This window comes from Ceratotherium simum, chromosome 4 (genome assembly GCF_057802395.1).
Source record: "Ceratotherium simum simum isolate JZ-2026a chromosome 4, ASM5780239v1, whole genome shotgun sequence".
Taxonomy (NCBI): Eukaryota; Metazoa; Chordata; class Mammalia; order Perissodactyla; family Rhinocerotidae; genus Ceratotherium; species Ceratotherium simum.
Genome location: NC_141903.1, coordinates 3,840,507 through 3,867,307, shown reverse-complemented (window position 1 = coordinate 3,867,307; position 26,801 = coordinate 3,840,507). Strand labels below are relative to the sequence as shown.

Sequence of the window (26,801 nt, the reverse complement as noted above, 5' to 3'; positions counted from 1 at the left end):
TCTTTTTGTGACTGGCTTATTTCACTTAGTATAATATCCTCAAGGTTCATCCACATTGTAGCATGTCAGAATTTCCTTACCTTTAAGGCTGAATAGTATTCCATTGTATGTATATATCATATTTTGCTTATCCATTCGTCTGTTGATGGACACTTGAGTTGCCTCCATGTTTTAGCTATTGTAAATAATGCTGCAATGGTTATAAATATCTCTTCAATACTCTGCTTTCAATTCTTTTGGATATATACCGACAAGTGTAATTGCTGGGTCATATTGGTAATTCTTCTTTTAATTGTTTAGAATCGCCATACTGTTTTTCATAGTGGCTGTACCATTTTTACATTCCCACCAACAGTGCGCAGGGGTTCCAGGTTCTCCATATCCTCACTGACGCTTGTTATTTTCTGTTTTTTTTTGATAGTAGCCATCCTAATGGATGTGAGGTGGTATCTCATTGTAGGTTTAATTTGCATTTCCCTGATGATTAGTGATGTTGAGCATCTTTTCATGTGCTTATTGGCCATTTGAATATCTTCTTTAGAAAAATGTCTATTCAAGTCTTATGCGGGTTTTTTAATCAGGTTGTTCATCTTTTTGGGTATGGTTGCTGAGTTTTAGGAGTTCTCTATATATTCTGGATATTAATCTCTTATTAGATATATGATTTGCAAATATTTTCTCCCATTCTGTGGGTTGCCTTTTTACTCTGTTGGTACACAAGATTTTAAAATTTTCATGAAGTCCAATTTGTCTATTTTTTTGTTTGTTAGCTGTGTCTTGGGTATCATATCCAAGAAATCATTGCTAAATCCAGTATTATGAAGCTTTTGTCTTTTGTTTTCCTCTAAGAGTTTTATTGTTCTAAGTCTTACATTTAGGTCTTTGATCCATTTTGAGTTAATTTTTGTATATGGTGTTAGGTAAGGGTACAACTTCATTTTTTTGCATGTAGATATCCAATTTTTCCATTTCTATTTATTGAAAAGACTGTCGTTTCCCTATTGAATGGTCTTGGTATCCTTGTCAAAATTACTTGACTATATTTGCAAAGGTTTATTTCTGGGGTCTCTATTCTGTTCCATTGCTTGATATGTCTGTCTGTATGCTAGTGGCACACTGTTTTGAGTACTGTAGCTTTGTAGTAAATTTTGAAATCAGGAAGTATGAGTCCTTTAGATGTTTTTTTCTTTTTCAGTATTGCTTTGATTATTCAGGGTCCCTTGGATTCTATATAAATTTTAGGGTGACTTTTCCATTTCTGCAAAAAATGTCATTGTGATTATCTGATAGGGATTGCATTGAATCTTTAGATTGCTTCGGGTAGTAGTGACACCTTAGCAATATTAAGTCTTCCAATCCATAAACATGGTATGTGTTTCCGTGTATTCATGTTTTAATTTCTTTACCAATGTTTTATAGTTTTCATTGTACATGTCTTCTGTCTCCTTGGGTAAGTTAATTCTTAAGTATTTTATTCTTTTTTGATGCTGTTGTAAATGGAATTGTTTTCTTCATTTCCTTTTTGGATTATTTGTGGTAATGTATAGAAATTCAGTTGATTTTTGTCTGTTGACTTTGTATCTTTCTACTTTGCTAAATTCATTTATTCTAAAAAATTTTTTTGTGGAATTTTTAGGGTTTTCTACATACAAGATCTGCGAATAGAGATAATTTTACTTCTTCCTTTCCAGTTTGGTTGCCTTATTTCTTTTTCTTGAGTAGTTGCTCTGGCTAGAACATCTAGTACTATGTTGAATAGAAGTGGAGAAAGCAGGCATCTTTGTTGTGTTCCTGATCTTAGAGGGAAAGCTTTGTCTTTCACTATTAAGCATGATGTTCTCTGTGGGTTTTTCATATATGGCTTTTATTATGTTGAGGTAGTTTTCTTCTATTCCTAGTTTGTTGAATGTTTTTGTCATGAATGAGTGTTGAATTTTGTTAAATGCTTTTTCTGCATCAATTGTGATGACCATGTGATTTTTATCCTTCATTCTGTTAATGTGGTGTATTAAATTTGTCAATTTTCATATGATGAGTAATTCTTGCATTCCAGGAATAAATCCCAGGTGGTCAGGAAGTATGGTTTTTTTTGTTTGTTAGTTTTTAAATTGAGATATAATTGACATATGGCATTATATATATATATATTTTTTGTGAGGAAGATCAGCCCTGAGCTAGCATCCGTGCCAATCCTCCTCTTTTTGCTGAGGAAGACTGGCCCTGAGCTAACATCCGTGCCGATCTTCTTTCACTTTATGTGGGACGCCGCCATAGCATGGCCTGACGAGCAGTGTGTTGGTGCGCGTCCGGGATACGAACCTGGGCTGCCAGCAGCGGAGCACACGCACTTAACCGCTGCGCCACGGGGCCCGCCCCGGCAAGATAATGTATGTATATCGATTTTCTGGGGCTGCTATAACAAAGTGCCACAAACTAGATGGCTTAAACAACAGAAATTTAATTGTCTCACAGTTTTGGAGGATAGAAGTCCAATATTCAGTTGTCAGCAAGAGTTGGTTCCTTCTGAGGGCTGTGAGACATGTTCCATGCCTCAGGTCCTAGCATCTGGTGGCCTGAGGCATTCCTTGGTTTGTAGATAGCGTTCTCCTTATGTCTTCACATTGTCTTCCTTCTATGTGTGTCTATCTCTGTGTCCAAATTTTCCCTTTTTATAAAGACACAGTTATATTGAATTAGGGACCACCCTAAATGACCTCCTCTTGATCATTTGCAGAGACCCTATTTCCAAATAAGGTCACGTTTACAGGTATTGAGGGATATATCTTTTGGGCGAGCATAGGTCAACCCAATGGTATATGTAAAAAGGCATATAGAGATATTAGGAAAAGCCATTCTGAAATATGATATCAGGCCAGTCCAAGCTCAGATTACGTTGCTTCACTCGAAGTCTTCCCTGATACTCTCTAAGTGTCTCAGGATCAGGAATTCATCTTTTTATCTCCTGTTGAGCTTTGTATGTTAAGTGTTCAGTAAGTTTGTATGCAGTTGAATTGTGGGTTTAACAAGGTGTTGTGAGTCTTTCTTTCCAAGGTGAAATTTTAAGCTCTTCTGAAGAGAAGAGTCATATTCCTCCCCCACCCCCCCCTTGTTCTTATTTTCTCTGTTTTCATGTTTGGAGGCTTCTTTGGTCTGGAATTCTTGCCTGTGTCTAACTTTTTATGTATTAATGTCAGTTGGATTTGGATGTTGTTGTCCATTAATAATAGTATTAACAATATGTATTTGTATAGAAATTTTTTTCCAGTAGGTTTGCATGTATTGTTTTATTTGGTCGTCATGGTAAATTAATCAGGATAGTAAGGAGAAAATGTTTCAGGTTTGTGAAAATCGTCACCCATGATACTGTTAATTTAATGAAACTATTTTGTATTTGTATTTCTCAATGACTGTTATTTTTTTTAATCATCAGTACAGTTTCAGCATAGTTTCTAAATGGTTGGTATATTGCATGTGTGGCTGTGTATTACATGTTCAGTATCCCACGACTTCATCAGCACTTTATGGTATTTTGTTGAGATGGCAGGAAATTCGTTTAACAGGTATCTTGTTAGATGTTAACTTTTTGTTGTCACAAATAACTGCTTGAAATATCTTTCTACAATTCTTTTACTTATTTGGATTATTTCCTTTGTTAAAATATCAGGAGTGGATAATTGTTATTTTCATTTTGATGGTTCATGTTAGAGCAGGTGTTCTTTCCTGATTTTATGGCTTAGGAAACTGAGGCTGAATTAACTACTTGTTTAAGATGACACAATTCGTGATGGAGTCAGAAAACAGAACTCATTACTGCTTTGTCTGGTTGTGTGATTCTGGCTTTACCTGGTATCACTCATGTTGAAGTGATGTGTGTTGAAGGCATGTGTTTTATGGCTATACTTCCTGCTAGTAGAATATAATCACTTTGTTGTAGTAATATGAGGGGAAGACACAACTAACATCGTGTCATAGATTGACTGGCTGAATTTGTCATAAAGCATGTAATAATCATAAGATTTTATTGTTATTGGTTGATTAGGTAGTAGTGGAGAGTTGGACTGCCTGGGGTTGAATCCTGGCTGTGCCACTTACTAAATAACTATATGACCATAGGTATATGGTAAAACAGGAGTAATAATATAGTATCTACCTTAAGAGAATTCAAGAAGGAATGGTGCCTGGCACATAGCAAACATTAAGTAGATATTAGTTACTATATTTAAAGTCATTTAGGACTTGAACAAATAAGCCAATTCCATATTTAGCAATGACTGCCAAATAAATAAGTGATCACAAATCAAATTATATCAGAAATTTATGGGAACCTACTCAAATTGTAGTTTTCAGTAAACAGGCAAATAAAAGATTTGTTTCCTCATCCTGTCTTGGTATCTTGGTTTTAAAATTTCAAAGCCAACTAGCTTTGATGTCGTGTTTTTTTTCTGGTACTTACAAACTGGTAACAGGCAAAAATGGCCCCTTGGGGCTTTTCTCTTAAATAAAATATGGTTTCTGTCTCGTTTCCTAGTAACTCGATACATGAAGAACTAACCAAATATTTTCAGTAAGGGCATTCTATGGGGTTTAACTTAACTTCTGTCTGAAAGCAGAGTGTTCAAGTTGAGTGGTAGCTTATAAATCATTGAATTCAGCCCAGTCCTTTGATATCCTTGAACTGGGGCATTATTCATCATTTATTTGAATGATTTCAGTCAGTTCATTTAGCATACTCTTTATTAAACACTTAATCTGTGCCAGGTGTATACTGTTTTAGGCATTAAGGAGGGACGATTGAGTCTGAGGGGGGAGCTCACCAAGCCTTTTTCAAGACATGGCACTTATAGAAAAACCATAGTATTTGTATGTCCCCTTGAAGTGAAATGGAAGAGGTTGTTCTTTGTCCAAGTACTCTAGGTGCTTCTTTTGGCTACCCAGAAATATCTCAGCACCCTTGCAACTCCTTTGTATGGCACCAGGTGGGAAGCTTAGTCCTCCTAAACACAGTGCTGACTTCCTCTCAAGGCACATGTATTTATGGGGTGTTAAAGGCATGGACATGAGTTTAGAGCTAAGATGGAGGCATTTGGATTGCAGATCAAGTAGGCATATTATTTTTGGAGAAAAGATGCAGCCAGGGTCTCTGCATTGGACAAGTCCAGTGAGCTTGATTCATAGTGTATTCTGCATGAGTGGTGTTCCTTGGGAGTTGTGCAGTGCACTGTTCTGCATGCAGCCTCTCTTGCATGTTCTGGGAAAAATCCAGATCAGTTGCATTGACATCGCTAGAGTCTAGCCTGTAGCTTTCAGTATTATTTCATTAGAGCCATTATTGTTAATTAATTAATAGAAATGTGTTTGTTTGAGAAGGATGTAGACTATCACCTGCAGAAGGGACCACAGTCTCCCCCGCCCTTTTATTGAGATGTAATTGACATATAACTTTGTATTGGGACCATAGTCTCTTGACATTGTTAAAAATTCTTTTTATAACTGACACCCTTCCTGCCCCATGTTGTGTTATGATGCAAGGATTACTGCAAAGATATATTTTCTGTTAATTAATTTAATTAAATAATTAATTAATTTCTGGATGATTCTGTTTATCTGTTATTTCAGTTTTCAGCTTTTTTTTTTTTTTTTCCAAGAAGATTGGCCCTGAGCTTAACGTTTCAAACTGCCAGTCTTTCCTATATTTTGTGTGCGGGTTGCTGCCACAGCATGGCTGATGAGTGGTGTAGGTCTGTGCCTGGGATCTGAACCTGTGAACTCAGGCCGCCGAAGTGGAGCATGCCGAACTTAACCACTATGCCACAGGGCTGGCCCCAGTTTTCAGCTTTTTATAAATCAAAATAGCTAATTTTTTTCCCCCAGAATGTAGATAGACTGACTACTTATATAAAACATATAAATTGAGAGCTACTATTGTATAAAGGGCTCTGTTATGAACAATTAAGACAAAGTAATTTAGTTGTACTTATTTTGTAATTATTATTAAGTTGGAGTGTTTCCATCTGGAATTCCTTAGGCATTGCTTGCTCAGAAGGCTAGTAGGAAGATGATATGCTGTTTTAAAAGATTTTGATTCTTATTGATGCCTCATGTTTTGTCTGTCTAAAGTGTCAACCCAAGAAAAAGTCTACGCCACTGAAGTACGAAGTTGGAGATCTCATCTGGGCGAAATTCAAGAGACGCCCATGGTGGCCCTGCAGGATTTGTTCTGATCCATTGATTAACACACATTCAAAAATGAAAGGTAATGCTTGTAGTTAATTATACATGATAAAATACAGTATGGAATTATAAACTTGCAGTTGCCTTTAATATAACCCAATTTTTGTTAATAATCCATTTTTACCTTTGAGCATTTTGTGAATGAATTGTGTATTTCACCTTTTTGGTTGTTTTAGAGTTTTGTTGTATTTTACTCAATGATTTAAAAATTCTCAATTATTCTATCTATAGGTGCCAGGAAAATGTTAGGCTCATTACCTAAAGTTTACATTGTCTGGAATCACTTGTTTTATTTGTATTTTTCTACTTCAGTCTTCAGGTTTGTATCGTTTCTCTTAGTTTTAAAGCTGAAACAATTATAAAGAATGCTTATAAGTTATTTTGAATTTTAAAATCTTGATTTAGAATATTCCCTTTAATCATTGCAGTTTGTTTCTTATTGGGTTGTTCTGTTTGAATCTCAGGTATCTTATCTTTAAAATACTATACGGTAGGGGTTGAAACTTGATCTAGAGCTCCCTTTTTTCTATTAAGACGTTTTGTGATTTTACTGTAGTTTTTTTTGTTTTTGAATAGGTCGTATATTCATAAGATTCAAAAAGATGAAATTGTTTTCTCCTTTGCTCTGATCTGTCCCATTCTTTACCCCTTTCCTTTTAAAGAATAGCCAATTGTTTTTAATATTTCCTTCTAGAATTTCTTTATGTAAATCCAAATATATATATTATCATTTCCCTCCTCCTTTTTATTTTAGCACAAAAGTAGCATATTGTATATATGTTCTACTTGCTTTTTTTCCACTTCTTGGAGATTTTTCCGTGTTAGTGCATTGAAAAACTTCCTCTTTTTTTTTTTTTTTGCAGTTGCATAGTTTCCCACTTTTTGAATATGCTGTACTTTATATAACCATTCCCCTGTTGATGGACGTTTAGGTTGTTTCTAATCTTGTGAAGACTGTGCATGCATATGTACATAAATACATGTGTTTGCATATACAAACAATGCTGTAAACAATAACTGTGTGTTTCACATGTACTAGTCTGTTTTTCTGTAGGATCATTACCAAAAGTGGTATTGCTGGATTTGTTTTTATATTTTGAATATTGAATATTGAGGTACCCAAAGACCTTTATAGCTCACTGTTTAAAAAAAATGATGTCTTATCCTTTGTGGCCTGTTTGGACATTTAAATTCTACTAGTAGGAAAATTCTTTTAGTCCTCCCCCTCTATCCTTCCTAGTGGTTTCTTACTCATTGTATTGTTCTTTATGCACACTAGTTGGGTCCATGCCATTTATTCAGCAAATACATAGATTGTACAGGTATTATGCTAGGTATTGGGATCTAGTAATAGGCAAAACCATCAGTCCTGCTTGCCCTTGTGTATAATTAGAGTACAGTTAAAGAGACAAGAAACGAGCCAATAATCAGACAAATAGATAATTACTTAATTGAGAAGTGTGTCCAAGGAAAAATGTTGGTGTACAATCAGTGATATAGCGGCGGTACCTAACCTGGACTTTCGGTGTGGGGGTATTCAGGGCCATTTATGCTAGTAAAGTTATCTTTGGTCTGAGACTTCAGAGGATGAGTAGGAATTAACTAGGGAAAGAAAGAGAGGATAGTTCCAGGCACAGAAAATAGTATATACTCTGGCTCTGTGAGGTCTGCAGCCCATAGAATGATGGAAGGTAGCATGATATGAGGCTGGGAAAGTAGATATGAGTCAAATCATGCAGTGTCTCATAGACTTCGTTTAAAATTTTTTGTGTGTGTGCGTGAGGAAGATCATCCCTGAGGTAACATCCATGCCAATCTTCCTCTTTTTGCTGAGGAAGACCTGCCCTGAGCTAACATCTATTGCCAATCCTCCTCCTTTTTTTTTTGTTTCCCTTTTTCTCCCCAAAGCCCCAGTAGATAGTTCTGTGTCATAGTTGCACATCCTTCTAGTTGCTGTATGTGGGACGCTGCCTCAGCATGGCTGGACAAGCGATGTGTCGGCGCGCGCCTGGGATCCGAACCCGGGCCACCAGTAGCGGAGCGTGTGCGCTTAACCGCTAAGCCACAGGGCTGGCCCCCCGTGTAAAATTTTTTATGTTATCCTAAGAACTAAAGGATACCGTTAAAGGGCCAAGAGCAGAGGATGATGTGATCTGATCAGTGTTTTTTAAAGTTCACTCTGACTACAATGTGGGAAATGGATTGGGGGGAGACACAGGTAAATAAGAGGAGATCATTAAAAGGGTGATTGCAGTGATTATTATGGTGAGATGAAAGTGGTGAATTGACGATAAAGAACAACTTAGGAGACAAAATTTATATGATTTGGTAATGGATAGATAATGAGGAGTGAGCAAGAATGAAGTCTTGAGGTTTCTAGCTCCCAGGTTTCTATATCTCAGTATGGCTCCCAAGTTTTTAGTTTCACCAGTACATACATGTGTTGCCATTTACTGTGAGCACTGGAACATAACTCTGAGGTGACATCTGCTTGTTGATATTAATTGATGTCATGGGCAGGGCATGGATGAGATGGCCTTGGGACAAAATATATAGTGAGAAAAAGGGTGGCTTTGAGGAAGCGAACATTTGAGGTCTGTATAGAGGAGACTAAATTTGCAAACGAGATGGGAAAGAATCAGATAGAGATGGAAGAGGAAAACCAGGAGAATGTGGTGTTGGTGACTAGAGTGTTTTAAAAAAGAAGGGGTGGTCCATTTGATTCTACGTTGTCTAGAGATCAAATAAAATACCCATTAAGTGTAAGAAGATGGAGATCTTTGGTAATCTTTTTGGGGGTACGATTGTGGCTGAAGTTAGATGAGACGAGTTTGAGAAAATGGAGTCAAAGGCAGACAAGTCGGGATGCTACAGCTAGAGAGAGATATGAGGTCCAGAAAGATTTTTGAAAATGGAAATGATCACGCAGTTAGTGATGATGAGAAGAGTTCTGGAGATAGGGAGAGGCTGAAGACTGGAGTAATAAGGGATCAAAGATGGGATCGTAGTATAGTCTTTCTGAGAAGGGAAGAGATGGATGGGATTCACAACACAGTCAGGAATTGGCCTTGATGGGAGGAGGAGCAGCACCCTTCTAGTGTTATTAGGGGTGAGTGAGGGTGCTGCGATTGGAGGTTTGGTGTGGTATACTTGAGGATTCCTATCTAGCTTGTTTCTCTGAGTCAAGAGTGTGGTCATACCACAGAGCAAGTGCCATTAGTGGCAGGAAGATACCATGTTTTTTCAGGCTATAAAAGGTTAAAACTCTTAAATTCAAGAGAGCGTCTCAGAAAGGGTGAATTTATACAGCTTCTTATAGGAGAAATGATAAATCATGTTAAAATGGATTTATTTAACCTTACAGCTAGTTATTTCATATTACTTTTTTCCATTTTCTCGTTGTACTTTTCATTTTTGTCTTCTTTTCTCTATAGTTTATGGCAAGCTGTAGTCAGCCAAGTTCTAGAAAGCCTAATTAAATACTCTTAGTAGTTATTAACTCTCCATTTTTCTTTGAATGTGCTCCTTTTTCTATTTTTCGCCTTCATAGCATGTACCTGGTGGAATCACCACCAGTCTTGCAATTGCATTGCCCAGTAGTAGGAAATTTTGGATAGACTGCTATCAAAGTAATCGTGTTCCCCACCTCACTGAAACTGTGACCACTATTGATGTCTGACTCTTTCGTAGCAGTGTAACTTTCCCCTCCAACTTCTTTTTTTTTTTTTTTAAAGATTTTATTTATTTAGTTTTTCCCCCCCAGAGCCCCAGTAGATTGTTGTACGTCATAGCTGCACATCCTTCTAGTTGCTGTATGTGGGACTCGGCCTCAGCATGGCCGGAGAAGCGGTGCGTCGGTGCGCGCCCGGGATCCGAGCCCAGGCCGCCAGCAGCGGAGCGCGTGCACTTAACCGCTAAGCCACGGGGCCGGCCCCCCCTCCAACTTCTTATTTTGAAAGTTTCAAACCTGAGGACAAGTTGAAGAGTAGTGCAATGAACATGTATATACACTTTACATAGATTCAACAGTTATTTTGTACCAATTATTAGTTAATATCAGTGTAAAAATTAAAAATTGTAGTGCAGTGTTCATATTTTTGTGATCATTCGTGTTATTGTTTTCTTAGCAAAGCCAAATATTTCAAATGGTGTTAGAAAACCCAAATTTTTATGAAATCATTTTTAGTTTTGTTCTTTCTTTTTTAAGTCATTATTTACTTTTTTTTCTTTTTTCTTTTTTTTATTATTATTATTTTTTTTACGAGGAAGATCAGCCCTGAGCTAACATCCATGCTAATCCTCCTCTTTTTTCTGAGGAAGACCGGCTCTGAGCTAACATCTATTGCCAATCCTCCTCCTTTTTTTTTTTTTTCCCCAAAGCCCCAGTAGATAGTTGTATGTCATAGTTGCACATCCTTCTAGTTGCTGTATGTGGGACGCGTCCTCAGCATGGCCGGAGAAGCGGTGCATTGGTGTGTGCCCGGGATCCGAACCCCAGGCCGCCAGTAGCGGAGCGCGCACACTTAACCGCTAAGCCACAGGGCCGGCCCGGTCATTATTTACTTTTATCATATGCAGTGCATATAATTTAAAAAGTCAAGTGGTTAATTCTACAAGCCCTGTTAGGAAAAGTCTGCTGTTGCTATACCCCTCTCTTTAAGCACCTTCACCTCTTTTAGCTGGATCATTTGATATTTGCTTCAGCATCTCAGAATTCCATTCTTCTGGACTATTTTTTACTTCTCGTTATAGAAGTTGTGGATTAGTCATTTTTCATCCTTGTATTGGGCCCCATCTCCCACCCTACCTCTGGCATCCTCCTGTCTTCCGTATTATATTGTAATTTTGGTTAGGAATTCAGTGTGTACGTTATTATATTCTCAGCTTAGCCATATAGTGTCCTGTGCTTGCCTTGTCCTCACAAGCTTTTGTTTTTCTTGCAGTTATCTTGTGTGTGTGTGTTTTAGTGAGAGAGAGGGTTCTTAGTATTCTGTGTATTTATTACTAATTCATAGTAAAACTCTCCTCCTAGTTTTTATTTTCTCCACATGATCTGATACACTGATAATTTGTTATTTTCATCATCTTGTGGAAATCTCATCTAGAGCCTTATATCTTCCTTCAATATAAACTAGTCACCTTTTGTGCCTGGTGAACAACTGTCATCTTGGGAATTCCCTTCAACTCTTTGTTGCATTGAATTCCATGCCTTCCTTGTTTTTGGTTTACTCACTCATTTTGAATGTATAGCAAGTTCTTTAACAGTTTCCTGAGAAAGGGAGTGTGAGAGGTAGGTTTTTTGAGACTTTGCATTATCTGAACATATTTTTATTCTTTTCCTACACTTGTTTGATTGTTTGGCTGGTACAAAATGCCAGGCTGGAAATCATTTTTGCTCATAATTTTGAAGGCATTGCTCCATTGTCTTCTAGCTTCCAGAGTTGCTATTAAATCTGAGATTATTTTGATTTCTGGTCTTTTGTATGTGACTTTTGTCCCTCTCTCTCTGAATATTTGTAGACTCTTCTCTTTGTTCCTCTGGTTCATGAGGCTGTACCTTGCAGTGAGTCTGTTTTCATCGAGTCTGTTTTCATCCGTTGTAGTGGGTACTTAGGGGGACTTTTTGATCTACAAATTTAGTTTCTTTAGTTCTGGGGCATTGTCTTGAATTATTTCACTGATTATTTCTTTCCCTTTGTTTATTCTCTCTTTCTATAACTCTTATTCAGATGTTGACTTTCCTGCATTGGACTTCATAATTTTTTCATCTTCTTTGTTGCATTTTTGTTATTTTGCTATAGTTTATAAGGAGTTCTCTCAACTTTGTCTTCAAATCATTTTTTGAATTTTATATTTCTGCTGCTGTTTTTAATTTTCAAGAATTCCTTTTTGTTTCCTGCATCTTATTTCATGAGTGCAATATCCTTTTTATTTCTGAGGATATTAATAGTAGCTTTTGTGAAATTTTTTCCTCTGTACATAGTCTGTTTCTTTCAAGTTCCCTTTTCTCTTCACTATTTGTGCCTTTGTTGTCTATTTTTTACGTTTGAGGCTTTCCTCAGATCTGTGTTCAAGAGTGAAGACTAAAGAGCATGTGGGCACTTCTGAATGTGTGGAGCTTGTGAACCTTTAATTTGCTGGTACGGCGACTCCCCTCCCACTCCCAATTCCTCCATTCTTTACTTGGCTTGGCGAGACTCCTCATTTTGTACTTCCCTGGTGAGACCTAGAGAATCTAAGAATCTGGCTTCTTGTGTTCTGGGAGCTCAGTGGGGTAATACGACTGGGTGGTGGTAGCATTCAGTTCAGTCACTCCTTCTGTTTTTGATGTAGTTATACTCCTAGACTGTGCCTGGTGTTGCGTAGTCTAGAGACCTTCTGTTTTACTCTATCTAGTGGAAAAACGTCTAGTCTTCTCCTGAGGGAAGGGGTGAGGCAGTGATCCAGTGGTTGGAGTGGAGGAGGAAATGTAGGTGTCCAAGTCTGCGTGACAGCTTTCAACTAATGCTCTCTATTTTGTCCTCCCAAACTCCAGAGGTGTACCAGGTGTTGCCAGTTCCTGGGCCTTTTGAGCGTGCGGGGTGTAGATACAGTTGCTTCTTGGCTTTGCTCACTGATGACTTACGATTTGGTATTCTTGGATCTATTAAATTAGTTACCATAATACTTATCCGTGTGCTTCCCAGCTTCCAAAACTGTGTAGCATACCTGAATAGCCATCTAATTACACTCAGCTGTCCTCTCTTGTTCTCCCTGTCCTTAATGGGCTTATGTCTTGAAAATCTCCTTACTGTAGCTTTAGTGGAGATTAGGAGGGGAATGAATTTGGAAGTGTTTATTCAGTTCTTCATCTTGACCTGGAAATACTGTAACTTCATCTTCAACAGACTTTCAGCCAATCTTGTTTTTTAGACCTTTCTATACTTCTAGGGTATCCATTGCAAAGTAATCTGGGGGTATATCAGATTGCTTCCTATTTTTTCTCAGAGCTGGCCCGTCATTCAACTCTCTTTAACTCTTATCACCATCTGACTTTCAACTTTTGCAAATTTTTATTGGTTTTTTTCCCTGTCCTTTGTATTTATTCCTTTTAAAAACTGCTTTTACTGGTTTTTTAGTGGGGTTTCAGAAGGGAGCAAAACTAGATTTGAGTATTCAGTTTGCATTGTTTTCCTTTAAAGATTTCCACTTTAACGTTATTTAATAATAGTTTTTATTTTATTTTATTTTTTTGTGAGGAGGGCCAGCCCTGAACTAACATTCAATGCCAATCCTCCTCTTTTTTGCTGAGGAAGACTGGCTCTGGGCTAACATCCGTGCCCATCTTCCTCCACTTTATATGGGACACCGCCACAGCATGGCCCGACAAGCAGTAACGTCGGTGCGCGCCTGGGATCTGAACCGGCGAACCCCGGGCCGCCGTAGCAGATCACGTGCACTTAACCGCTTGCACCACCGGGCCAGCCCCTAATAATAGTTTTTAAAAGCATTCTTCTTAACTTGGTTTACTAGAGCAAAGAATTAGTGAGGCTCTAAAGTACTGAAAGAAACTAATATTTGAATAAACCTATTGCCCTAAAAACCCTACCTATGACTCTGTCTTCCTCTGGCGGCTGTCACCTTCGCTCATAATCGTGCTTGCAGGAATTGTTGACTTTCTCCACTTCCAGATGTGCCACCCATTTCTGAATGCACTAAAATCTCCCATTCACTCTTTTTATTTCCCTAACCTTGCTCTAAGCAGTGTTATTAGTGACCTGGTAATTGAATGGATACTAGTTTTTAATTTTATGGGTGTTTGGTACAGGAAAACACTTCCTTTTCCTTCTAGTCCTTGATTTTCGTGTTCTCTTGGTATAATAGTTGCTATTTTCATCTAATTCTCTTTATTCTCCTTTGTTGGATCCTCTTCTACCTTGCCTTTAAATGTTGGTAATTCTTTTCTTTTTTTTTCCCCCTAACCTTATAACCTTTTCCATCCTTCTTGAATGGCAGTCTTATTACCTCTGAGTTTTGACTGTCATCAGTAAACCGAATTCACATCCACAGTGCTAGTGTTTCCCCAGGCTTCAAATCTGCATACCCAACTCTGTTCTTGAAGCTTTCACTGGGGTATCCTTTAGGCACTTGAGCTCAACTTGTTTAATATTAATAATACTGACCTAATATTTTCCTCCTCAAACCAGTACTTTCTCCTTCATCTCCTGCCTTAGTGACTAGATCACTGCCACTTAGTTACCCAAACCAAATACCCAGGAGTCATCCTTTTCGTGCCCTATACCATCAAGTTCTTTTTTCTTTTTTAAATAGCTTTATTGAGATATAACTCACAAAACATACAATTCACCCCTTTAAAGTATACAATGCAGTGGTTTTTGGTATACTCACAAAGTTGTGTAACCACCAGGACAGTCAATTTTAGGACATTTTCGTCATCCCCAAAAGAAACACTATGCTCTTTAGCTACCCTCCCCCAAGTCTTTTCACCCCTTCATACCCGTTTGTCCTAAGCAATCAGTAATCTACTTTCTGTCTGCTGTAGATTTGCCTCTTTTGGACATTCGATATAAATGGAATCATGTAATGTGTGTTACTTTGTGACTACTTCTTTCACTTAGCATCATGTGCTCAAAGTCTGTCCATGTATCAATGCTTCATTCCTTTTTATGTTGAGTAGTATTCTATTGTATGGATAAGATTACATTTTATTTATGAATTCATCAGTCAATGGACATTTGGATTAATGAGTAATAGCCGACTTTTGGCTATTATGAATAGTACTGCTGTGAATATTCATGTATAAATTTTTGTGTGGACATATGTTTTCATATCTTTTGTGTATATACCCAGGAGAAGAATTGCTGGCTCAAATGGTAACTCTGTTTAGCTTTTTGAGGGACTGCCACACTGTTTTGAAAAGCTGCTGCACCATTTTACATTCTCACCAGGAGTGGGTGAGGGTTCTGATGTCTCCACATCCTCACTAACTTGTTATATGACCTTTTTTTTGCTGAGGAAGATTAGCCCTGAGCTAACATTGTTCCAGTCTTCCTCCACTTTATATGTGGGTTGCTGCCCCAGCATGGCTGATGAGTGATGTGGGTCTGTGCCCGGGATCGGAACCTGCGAACCTGGGCAGCTGAAGCGGAGTGCACTGTCCTTAACCACTACACCATGGGGCTGGCCCCTTGACTTTTTTTTTATTGTGGTAAAATATACATAACAGATTTACCATTTTATCCTTTTTTTTTTTTTTTTTTTTTTTTTGCGATGAAGATCAGCCCTGAGGTAACATCTGCCAATCCTCCTCTTTTTTTGCTGAGGAAGACTGGCCCTGGGCTAAGATCCATGCGCATTTTCCTCCACTTTATATGGGACGCTGCCACAGCATGGCTTGACAAGCGGTGTGTCGGTGCACCCCCGGGATCCAAACCGGCGAACCCCGGGCCGCTGCAGCAGAGTGCGCACACTTAACCACTTGCGCCAACAGGCCGGCCCCCCACTTTATCCGTTTTTAAGTGTACAGTTTAGTGATATTAAGTACATTCACATTGTTGTGCTGCAGTTGTTACCACTATCCATCTCCAAAATGTTTTCATATTCCTAAACTGAAACTCCACGCAGCTAACAATAACCTCCAGCCCCTGTTAACCACTATTCTACTTTCTTTCCCTATGAATTTGACTATTCTAGGTACTTCATATAAGTAGAATCATACAATCTGTGTCCGTTTGTGTCTAGCTTATTTCACTTAGTATAATGTCTTTAAGTTTCATCCATGTTGTATTACATGTCAGTATTTCATTCATTTTTAAGGCTCAGTAATATTCCCTTGTGTGTATAGACCGCATTTTGTTCACCCGTTCATCCTTGAATGGACTTTTGAGTTGTTTCTGCTTTTTGGCTGTTGTGAATAGTGCTGCTATGAATATGAACATTGGTGTTCAGATATCTTTTCTGTCTGACTTATATGTCAAGGCCTTTTGATTTGCTTTTAAAAAACATCTTTCAAATTTTGTTCTTTTAATTCCCATTGCTACTACTTTAGTTTAAGTTCTAGTCATCTCACGTGTGCACTATTTTGGTAATCTCTGGTCTACTGAGTTTCCTCTCTGTTTCCTCTTAAATCTGTCATTCAGAGGTCGAGGAAATTCATCTTTCTAAAATGCAAAACTGAGCCTGTGGTTCCACATTTTAAATGAGGTTTCTCATTGCCAACAGGATAACGGTCAAGCTCTTAACCTGTAATCCAAGCTCTTTCAGCTCTGGCCACTGCTTACCTGCTTCGTTTCCCTTTCCTTCCATTTTATGATTTAGCATTCTGAACTACTTGTAGTTCCCAGCTGTTTTGTTTGTTTTATTCATTCATGCCTTTGAGGGTTCTGGACCCTCATACTGGAATTCTCCTCTTGTAAAACTGTTTACCTTTAAATATTCTGCTCAGGTGTCCCATTTATCCTCCAATTAATGATGTCCACTTTTTAGTGTTATTTTTAAAAAGTGAATGTTTATATTATTGCAGTTATCTTGCTCTTTTACCATAATTTATTTGTCTATTGCTCACCAGGTGGTGAGTTCTTTTCTATCCTCTGTATAGTGCTGATACATCGTAAGTGTTCTGTCTGTATTAGTTGAATTTACTTATTTATGAGAGAATGATTTACTTCTCAAATTGACTTGAAGAACCTCTATATAGGTACATATATATTTTGCCAATTTTAATCCGCCTTTATAGATTGTTTCTATTGAAGGATTTAATTTAGTATGTAGAGAGACTAAGTTCAGTTTTTTCACACAACTTGTTTTTAAAATAGACTAAAAAACAATTTAACCAGGTTGTAATTTTATTATTAAGCTATGTTTTATGGGAAAACCATTTCAACTAAAGTTTATGAGAGCTCATGGGTACTTTGCATTCTTTGATTGTATAGTTTTGAAATTAGCATTTATAAAGAGGCTGCCATTGAAATTTAGTTGACATTTTGACTACTCTTCCAATTGGTGCAGAGAAAGGAGTTTTGAAAGTATTCACAGCTGCTTATACTTGTTCTAAAGTTCAGTTTATAAATCTCTCCTCCTCTTTCTTTTTCTTCTTTTCTTTCTTTTTTTTCATTCTGAAGGAAGTAGGCTGTTTTTATTTCTTTAAAGAGACGTTTGGTTTTTTTTTTGTGTGTTCTGAAATAGCATATGGCTGTTTTAAGGGAATTAGATGTGAGTTCAAGTGAAGTTTTATATGAGATGATTTCCTTTTCTAAAAAGAGACAAATCATTAAACCTTGTGTAGCACTGACTATATTTCTTTTGTGACATTTTTTACTGGTACGAAAAATTACTAAGTTTATGGAAGATATGTAAACTAGATAAATTTGATTATAATTTTCTCTGAATGAGATTTGTATTGTTTTATTTTTGGTAATTGTATGCATAGAACTTTGGACAACCAAGAAACTGTTGAATAACTGGATTTTTTGGTTTTGTTTTTGTTGCTGTTGGGATTCCCTTTTTCTTTTTTTAATTTCTGCATTTTGAAATATCAAGTTTCACTTTCTCTGAAAAGCCAGTGTTTCGCTCTGCACTTGCCCTCTCTGAAGTCCTTGGACTTACTGTGTCTATAAAATGGGGATCATAGTACTTACTTCTTAATGAGATGGTTATTGTGAAGAATCCACTCAGAGGACCTAGTGGACTGCCTGGCCCAGAGCAGCTACTCCATAAATATTAGTAGATCATACATGGTATGAGGTTGAAGCATTTCTTCCTCCTTATATTTTAGCATAGTGTTTTTAGAGTTTGGTGGTTAGTTCTTGTTGATTATTATATTTGTGGTGCTTCAGCTTATTATATGCCCTTTGTATTTTCTGGTAAGGAGGGTGTAAGACTTTATAGATTGATGGTAAAAGGAACTTAGTTGGTTGCTATATTAATTTGTTCTGTGATTAGCTAATCAACCTCCAATTGGTTTGGAATATATAGCATATCAACAGACCAAAACATTGAGTTCTTTCATAAACTCTTAAGTATTTTCTTGCCACATGAATTGCATATTTGAAATTTTTCTTCTTTCTGACTTAAGAGTTTTTTATTCTCTAGGTTTTTAGCTTGTTGATTTTTTTGGTAAATAGAGGCATTTTTGGCAACAGTGGTGTGGCTGTTCTCTTAATGATGAAGAATCATCTTTTTATAGTAATGACAGTGGTTCTTATCCTTATGTAGTTTCCAACCGGAGGCCCTATCGACAGTACTACGTGGAAGCTTTCGGAGACCCTTCTGAAAGAGCCTGGGTGGCTGGAAAAGCAATCGTCATGTTTGAAGGCAGACATCAATTTGAAGAACTGCCTGTCCTTAGGAGAAGAGGGAAGCAGAAAGAAAAAGGATATAGGCATAAGGTAAAAAACAAAGAACCAACCAAACACCTCTCAAATTATCTTCTTGGGGGTGGGCAGGAAGGCGGGAAGGAAGAAGTATTATATTTTTGAAATATAAGTTATTTCCTTTGGTAGTAGGATATTTGTGAGAAAATAGGTAGAGAACAAGGTTTTTTGCAGGGATGAGATGGGCTAGCCTTCCAAATATTTATACTTAGTTTTTTGAGAAATGATTTCAGCTAACTTTTGCCATGTCACTTAGATGTGACAGTACAAAATGGCATTACCAATCTTCTTTGGTTATATCTTATGTAAGAATAAAATGATCATCAAAATGAAATATTCTACTTTTTACTCTCTGGATTATTTCTCTTAAAAATGAGAAAGATAAGCCTTTAAACATTTTTGTGTTATTTTGGTTTTTGTGTGTGGTTGTTATTGCTTAAGGTTGCAGTTTTAAACCTGGTTACATTTTAATAAAGAACATTATGTTTTTGTTTCATTTGCTTGATGTTTTGTGTTAAAGTTGGCCAAATAAAATTTTGGCATTTCAGAGGAGTTTGCTAGGGTTTTCAGGTTTTGGGAAATTGATTTGCTCTGGTCACAGTCATGAGAATTAGTGGGTGCGTGTTTGTGTGTAAAGTAAACCAGCTGATCAGTTTATTGCTTTATAAGAGGAGGCTACCATCTAGTGACCTGAATTTTTACATGCTCAGCAGAACATCCCTTTCACAAGTATTAAAGTATTTGTCAACACTAACTGATAGTTAGAACCTTGACTAATATCTGTTTTATGAAGCCGAGGAGAGAAATAAGAGTCTGGGAAATTAGGTATATTTCCAGAGCCTCAATGTCCTCATGCTATGAAGAATCAAGAAAAGAGCATATGTAATTTGTTAGACCCAGAGTGTTTTGGTGTCTCTGTTCTATATGATTAAGCCCAGAAGATTGCTTGGTTATAATCCAGATTGTCTGTAACATGTATAGAAGAATCTTGACTAGCAAAATGCCTAGTGATAACTAGAGGTTGAATTTAAGGTCTCCTCGGGCAGACCTGACCCACTCATTTCTCCTGTCCTCATTTTTCCATATTTAGCTTCGTTAGCCTTTTGCTTTCTCTTTTATGCAACTGAGCAAGTGCTTGGCCTTCGTAAGTCAGGAAGAAAATATATCTTTATTCTAAGGTGTAGAGAGGTAAGTAGGAAGGATCTGGTTATTCCTTGATTTAGTAATGTAATGTTGATTAGTAATATAGTATTGTAATCTAAGTTATGGTCCACTCCTTTGTGCTTATAAAGACAGGGAGAATGGAGGATTTATAGGATCCATCTTTCTCCTAATGAAAGATCTTATTGGTAGAAGTACTGTTGAGGAATCCCCATTAGTTAAGCTCTGGGTGAGCTGTGAGTGCTAACTATTTGGCCAGTCCCATAAAAGGGGGCTTTGAAGAAGTGCAACAAGGCTTCGAAAAGCTTCTGATTTGAGAGGTATTCACTGGTCATCTCCCTGTTCCCTCTCCTATTTCTTTGATAAGTGATAATCTTTTTCTCCTTTAAATTTAAGGTTCCTCAGAAAATTCTGAGTAAATGGGAAGCCAGTGTTGGTCTTGCTGAACAGTATGATGTTCCCAAAGGGTCGAAGAACCGAAAATGTGTCACCAGTTCGATTAAGTTGGACAGTGAGGAGGATATGCCATTTGAGGATTGTACAAATGATCCCGAATCAGAACATGACCTGTTGCTTAATGGCTGCTTAAAATCTCTGGCTTTTGACTCTGAACACTCTGGAGATGAGAAAGAAAAGCCTTGTGCTAAGTCTCGAGCCAGAAAGAGCTCTGATAATCCAAAAAGGACTAGTGTGAAAAAGGGCCACATGCAATTTGAAGCACATAAGGAAGAACGGAGGGGAAAGATTCCGGAGAACCTTGGCCTCAACTTTATTTCTGGGGATGTATCTGATAAGCAGGCCTCTAATGAACTTTCCCGGATAGCAAACAGCCTCACAGGGTCCAGCACTGCCCCGGGAAGTTTCCTGTTTTCTTCTTGTGTGAAAAACACTGCAAAGAAAGAATTTGAGACTTCAAATTGTGACTCTTTACTGGGCTTGTCTGAGGGTGCCTTGATCTCGAAACGTTCTGGGGAGAAGAAGAAACTCCAACGAGGTCTGGTATGCAATTCAAAAGTGCAGCTCTGCTATATTGGAGCAGGTGATGAAGAAAAACGAAGTGATTCTATTAGTATCGGTACCACTTCTGATGATGGAAGCAGTGACCTGGATCCCATAGATCATAGTTCAGAGTCTGATAATAGTGTCCTTGAAATTACTGATGCTTTTGATAGAACAGAGAACATGTTCTCTGTGCAGAAAAATGAAAAGATAAAGTATTCTCGGTATCCTGCCACAAACACTAAGGTAAAAGCAAAGCAGAAGTCCCTCATTACTAACTCACATACTGACCACTTAACGGATTGTACTAAGACAGTAGAGCCTGGAACTGAGACATCTCAGGTTAATCTCTCTGATCTTAAAGTGTCCACTCTTGTCCGCAAACCTCAATCGGATTTTAGAAATGATAATCTCTCTCCAAAATTCAACACACCATCAAGCATTTCCATTGAGAACTCACTAATAAAGGGGGGCACTACAAATCAAGCTCTCTTACATTCAAAAAGCAAACCACCCAAGATCCGAAGTATAAAGTGCAAACATAAAGAAAATCCAGTTGTGGTGGAACCTCCAGTTACAAATGAGGACTGCAGTTTGAAATGCTGCTCTTCTGATACCAAAGGCTCTCCTTTGGCTAGCATTTCCAAAAGCGGGAAAGTGGATGGACTAAAACTACTGAGTAACATGCATGAGAAAACCAGGGATTCAAGTGACATTGAAACAGCAGTGGTGAAACACGTTCTGTCAGAGTTGAAGGAGCTCTCTTATAGATCCTTAAGTGAAGATGTCAGTGACTCTGGAACATCAAAGCCATCAAAACCATTACTTTTTTCTTCTTCCTCTAGTCAGAATCATATACCTATTGAACCAGACTACAAATTCAGTACATTACTAATGATGTTGAAAGATATGCATGATAGTAAGACCAAGGAGCAACGGTTGATGACTGCTCAAAACTTGGTCTCCTATCGGAGTCCTGGTCTTGGGGACTGTTCTACCAGTAGTCCTGTTGGGGCATCTAAGGTCTTGGTTTCAGGAGGCTCCTCTCACAATTCAGAAAAAAATGAAGATGGCACTCAGGACCCAATCCGTCCTAGCCCGAGTGGGGGTGACTCTGCACTGTCTGGGGAATTGTGTTCCTCCCTACCTGGCTTAGTGTCCGACAGAAGAGACCTCGCTGCTTCTGGCAAAAGTCGTTCCAACTGTGTTACTAGGCGCAACTGCGGGCGATCAAAGCCATCAGCCAAATTGCGAGATGGTTTTTCAGCCCAGATGGGAAAGAACACAGTGAACCGTAAAGCCTTCAAGACAGAGCGCAAAAGAAAACTGAACCAGCTTCCACCTGTGACTCTTGAGACTGCACTGCAGGTAGACAGAGAGAGTGGGGGTTCAGAGAAAGGCTCCTCAAGAGGTGGGGCAGAAGACCCTGGTAAAGAAGAACCCCTTCAGTTAATGGGCCATTTAACAAATGAAGACAGTGCCCATTTTTCAGATGTTCATTTTGATAACAAAGTCAACAAGTCTGACGCTGATAAAATTCCTGAAATAGGCTCCTCTTTTGAAAACAGAAAAGGCCCAGAGCTGGACTCTGAAATGAACAGCGAGAATGATGAACCCAATGGTGTAAATCAAGCGGTGCCTAAAAAGCGGTGGCAGCGTTTAAACCAAAGGCGCACTAAACCTCGCAAGCGCACTAACAGATTTAGGGAGAAAGAAAACTCTAAGGGTGCCTTTGGGGTCTTGCTTTCTGCTGACCCTGTAAAGAAGAAGGATGAGTTCCCAGAGCATAGACCTCCTCCTTCAACGAACATACTAGAGGGTGCGCTGACCGATCCAAATCATGCTGGCCACTTAGATTCAGTTGGGCCACGCTTGAATGTTTGTGATAAATCCAGTGCCAGCATTGTGGAGATGGAAAAGGAGCCAGGAATTCCCAGTTTGACTCCCCAGCCTGAGCTCCCTGAACCAGGTAAGGACTCCTGACTGACAGAAAAGGATTAGAGGAAGTGATGATAATGATGCCCTTCTGAAGTTGGTCTGTTTTAATGGGAGGGCTAAGTGTAAATTGGGAAGGAAGGATTATCACTTGAAGTGAAGAAAGAGCTTCGTGTAGAAGGGTCTGAATTTTGAGGACCAGGTTTCCATATACTTTCAGAAATTGTTTGAACAGAAGCTTTTTTTTTCTTTTTGTTTTTAATAAATCGCAAGAATATTTTGTTTCTGATCCCCATTCCCTACCTTTTTAAATCTATGAAATTTTTGGGACTCAATCTGGTATTGTAGGTAATGGAGAGGCTCTGAGCCTAAGATCGAAATCCCATTGTTAGTGTATAGAAAGCAAATAGATTTTATTGAATGTTAAGCTTCCTTTGACCACAACTTAAGGAAGGTCCACCTGTTACATAGACAAAAGGGACATGTACTCTTGAAAAAGTGAAATTGTTCTGTAGTACTTATTTGAAGGCCTTAGGTGTCTTACATCCCTTCTGGAATGAAGTTTGTGAATAAATAAAACCCTGAAGCATGAAAGTATCCTATCTTAAAAGCAGAAGGAAAATAGAAGTCTTTCAAGATATTATAAATTGTATTTATTGAGGATAAAACTGACTATCCTTAAACATAAGATTTCTCAAAGTTGTTTACCATAGTAGATTCTGTTTTCTAACAGCTTTATTAGCATAGAATTCACATACCATAAAATTCACCTTTTTTTTTTTTTTTTTTTTTTTTGGTGAGGAAGATTAGCCTTGAGCTAACGTCTGTGCCCATCTTTCTCTATTTTATGTGGGACGCCTGCCACAGCATGGCTTGATAAGCAGTGCATAGGTCTGCACCTGGGATCCGAACCTGCTAATCCCGGGCCACCGAAGTGGATCACGTGAACTTAACCACTATACCACCCGGCCGGCCCCAAAATTCACCTTTTTTTTTAAAGTTTATACTTCAGTGGTTTTTAGTATATTCACAGACTTGTGCAACCATCAACATGATCAGTTTTGGAACATTTGCATCACCTTGGAAAGAAACCTCGTACCCTTTATCAGTCTTCCTTCATTTCTCCCTAATCTATAGATTTGCCTATTCTGTACATTTCATATAAATGGAATCATCCACATGTGGTACTTTTGCGTGTGGTTTTTTTACTTAGCATATATCAATGCTTTAGTTTTATTGTGCTAGAAACACAAATTTATTCTCTGAGCAAGTTTAAAGTGTACATTGCGGTATTAATGATACACACATTGTTGTTGTATAACAGATCTCTAGAACTTTTTCATCTTGCTTGTGTGAAACTCTATACCCATTGAACAGCAACTCCCCATTTCCTTCTTCCCCCAAGCCCTGGCAACCACCATTCCTCTTTCTGTTTCTATGAGTTTGATTACTTCAGACATCTCATATAAATGGAATCATGCAGTATTTGTCTTTTTGTGATTGGATTATTTCACTCAGCATAATGTCCTCAAGGTTCATCCATGTTCTAGTATATGACAGGATTTCCCTCTTTTTTGAAGCTAAATAATAGTCTATTGTATGTACATATCACATTTTTTTAATCCATTCCTCTGTCAGTGGACGTTTAGGATTGGACATTTAGGTTGCTTCCATATGTTGGCTGTTGTGAATAATGCTGTGTTGAACATGAGTGTGCAAATATCTTTTTGAGTTTGTGTTTTCAGTTCTTTTAGATGTATACCCAGAAGTGAGATTGCTAGGTCATATGATAATTCTATTTTTAATTTTTTGAGGAACCTCCATGCTGTTTTCTGTAGAGACTGCACCCTTTTACAATCCTACCAACAGTGCACTAGGGTTTCAATTTCTCCACATTCTCGCCAACACTTACTTTTATTTTATTTTTTTGATAGTGGCCATCCTAACAGGTGTGAGATGATATCTCTTTGTACTTTTGATTTGCATTTCCCTGATTGAGTTAGTGATGTTCAGTATCTTTTCATATGCTTGTTGGCCATTTGTATATCTTCTTTGAAGAAGTGTCTGTTCAAGTTCTTTGCCCATTTTTGCATTGGTTTTTTATTTTTTTCTTATAGAGTTGTAGGAGTTTTTTATTCTGGATAATCACCCCTTATCTGATACAAGGTTTGCAAATATTTTCTCTCATTCTGTAGGTTGTCTTTTCACTCTTTTGTTTCCTTTGCTGTGCAAAAATTTTTAAGTTTGATGTAGTCCGGTTTGTCTGTTTTTGTTTTTGTTGTCTCTGCTTTTGGTGTCATATCAAAGAAATCATTGCTCATTCCAAAGTCATGAATCTTTTTCCTTATGTTTTCTCTCTAGGAGTTTTATAGTTGCAGGTCTTAGATTTAGGTGTTTGATCCATTTTGAGTTAATTTTTGTATATGGTGTAAGATAAGGATCCATCTTCATTCTTTTGCATGTGGATATCCACTTTTCCTAGCATCATTTATTGAAGAGATTATCTTTTCCCCATTGTGTAGTCTTAGCACCTTTTGTCAAAGATAATTTGACTATACATATAAGGGTTTATTTCTGGGCTCTCTATTCTGTTCTATTGATCTTTATATCTGTCTTTATGCCAATACATTGTTTGGATTACTGTAGCTTTGTAATATGTTTTGAAATCAGAATGTGTGAGGCCTTCATCTTTGTTCTTCTTTGTCAAGGTGTCAAGGTTGTTTTGGCTATTTGGGGTCCTTTGAGATTCCATGTGAATTTTAGGATTTTTTTTTTCTATTTCAGAAAAAAAATGCCGTTGGGATTTTGATAGGGATTGCAGTGCATCTGAAGATGGCTTTTGGGTAGTATGGACATTTTGACTATATTAAGTCTTTCAATCCATAAACATGGGTTATCTTTCCATTTATTTGTATCATTAATTTCTTTCAGCAATGTTTTGTAGTTTTCAGTGCACAACTCTTTCACGTCCTTGGTTAAGTTTATTCCTAAGTATTTTATTATTTTTTTATGCCACTATAAATGCGACTGTTTTCTTAATTTCCTTTTTGAATTGTTCATTATTAGTGTATAAAATTGCAACTGATTTTTGAATGTTGATTTTTGTATTCTGCAACATTACTGAATTCATTTATTAATTCTTATAGTTTTCTTGTGGAATCTTTAGGGTTTTCCACGTATAAGATTATGTCATCTTTGAACAGAGATCATTTTGCTTTTTTCTTTCCAATTTGGATGCCTTTTATTTCTAATTCTTGCCTAATTGCTCCATCTTGGACTTCCAGTACTGTGTGTTAAATCAAGTGGCAAGAGTGCGTATTCTAGCCTTGTTCCTGATCTAAGAGAAAACGCTTTCAGTATTTCACCATAGAATATCATGTTAGCTGTGGGATTTTCATATATGACCTTTATTATGTTTAGATAATTTCCTTCTATTCCGGTTTGTTGAGTGTGTTTATCAGGAAAAAGTGTTGAATATTGTCAAGCCTTTTCTGCATCAGCTGAGATGATCATGTGATTTTCTTCATTCTGTTAATGTATTGTATTACATTTGTTGATTTTTATATGTTGAACCGTCTTTCCATCCCAGGAATGAATCCCACTTAGTCATGGTGTATAATCCGTTTAACGTGCTTCTGTTGAATTCAGTTTGCTAATATGTGTTGAGGATTTTTTGCCTCAATGTTCATAAAGGATATTGGTCTGTCTTTTTTTTTAGTGTATTTGTCTGGCTTTGGTATCAGAGTAATGGTCACCTCATAAAATGAGTTTGGAAATGTTCCCTTCTCTTCAGTTTTTTGAAGAATTTGAGAAGGTTTAGCAAATTTTTTTATATGCTTGGTAGATTTCTTCAGTGAAGCCATCTGGTCCTGGGCTTTTCTTTCTTGGGAGGTTTTTGATGACTGCTTACTGGTTCAAATTTTCTATTTATTCATGATTCAGTCTTGGTGGATTGTATGTTTCTAGAAATTTATCCATTTCTTTTAGGTTATTCAATTTGTTAACATATAATTGTTCATAGTAGTCTTATAATACTCTGTTTCTTTGGCATCAGTTGAAATGTCTCCTCTTTAATTTCTGGTTTTGTTTGTGGTCTTCTGTTTT

General features: G+C 37.5%; 1 protein-coding gene across 11 annotated transcripts in view; it reads left to right on the top strand.

Annotated features, from left to right (window-relative positions):
- Positions 1-26,801, top strand: part of NSD1 (nuclear receptor binding SET domain protein 1) — a 164,797-nt gene that overhangs the window by 62,429 nt on the left and 75,567 nt on the right. For all 11 annotated transcript variants that reach the window (XM_087429331.1, XM_087429327.1, XM_087429325.1 and 8 more), the window contains 3 exons: positions 6,118-6,253; positions 18,445-18,617; positions 20,160-22,731. In XM_087429331.1, the coding sequence (XP_087285457.1) occupies positions 6,118-6,253; positions 18,445-18,617; positions 20,160-22,731 (2,881 nt within the window). The remainder of the gene's footprint in view (positions 1-6,117; positions 6,254-18,444; positions 18,618-20,159; positions 22,732-26,801) is intronic.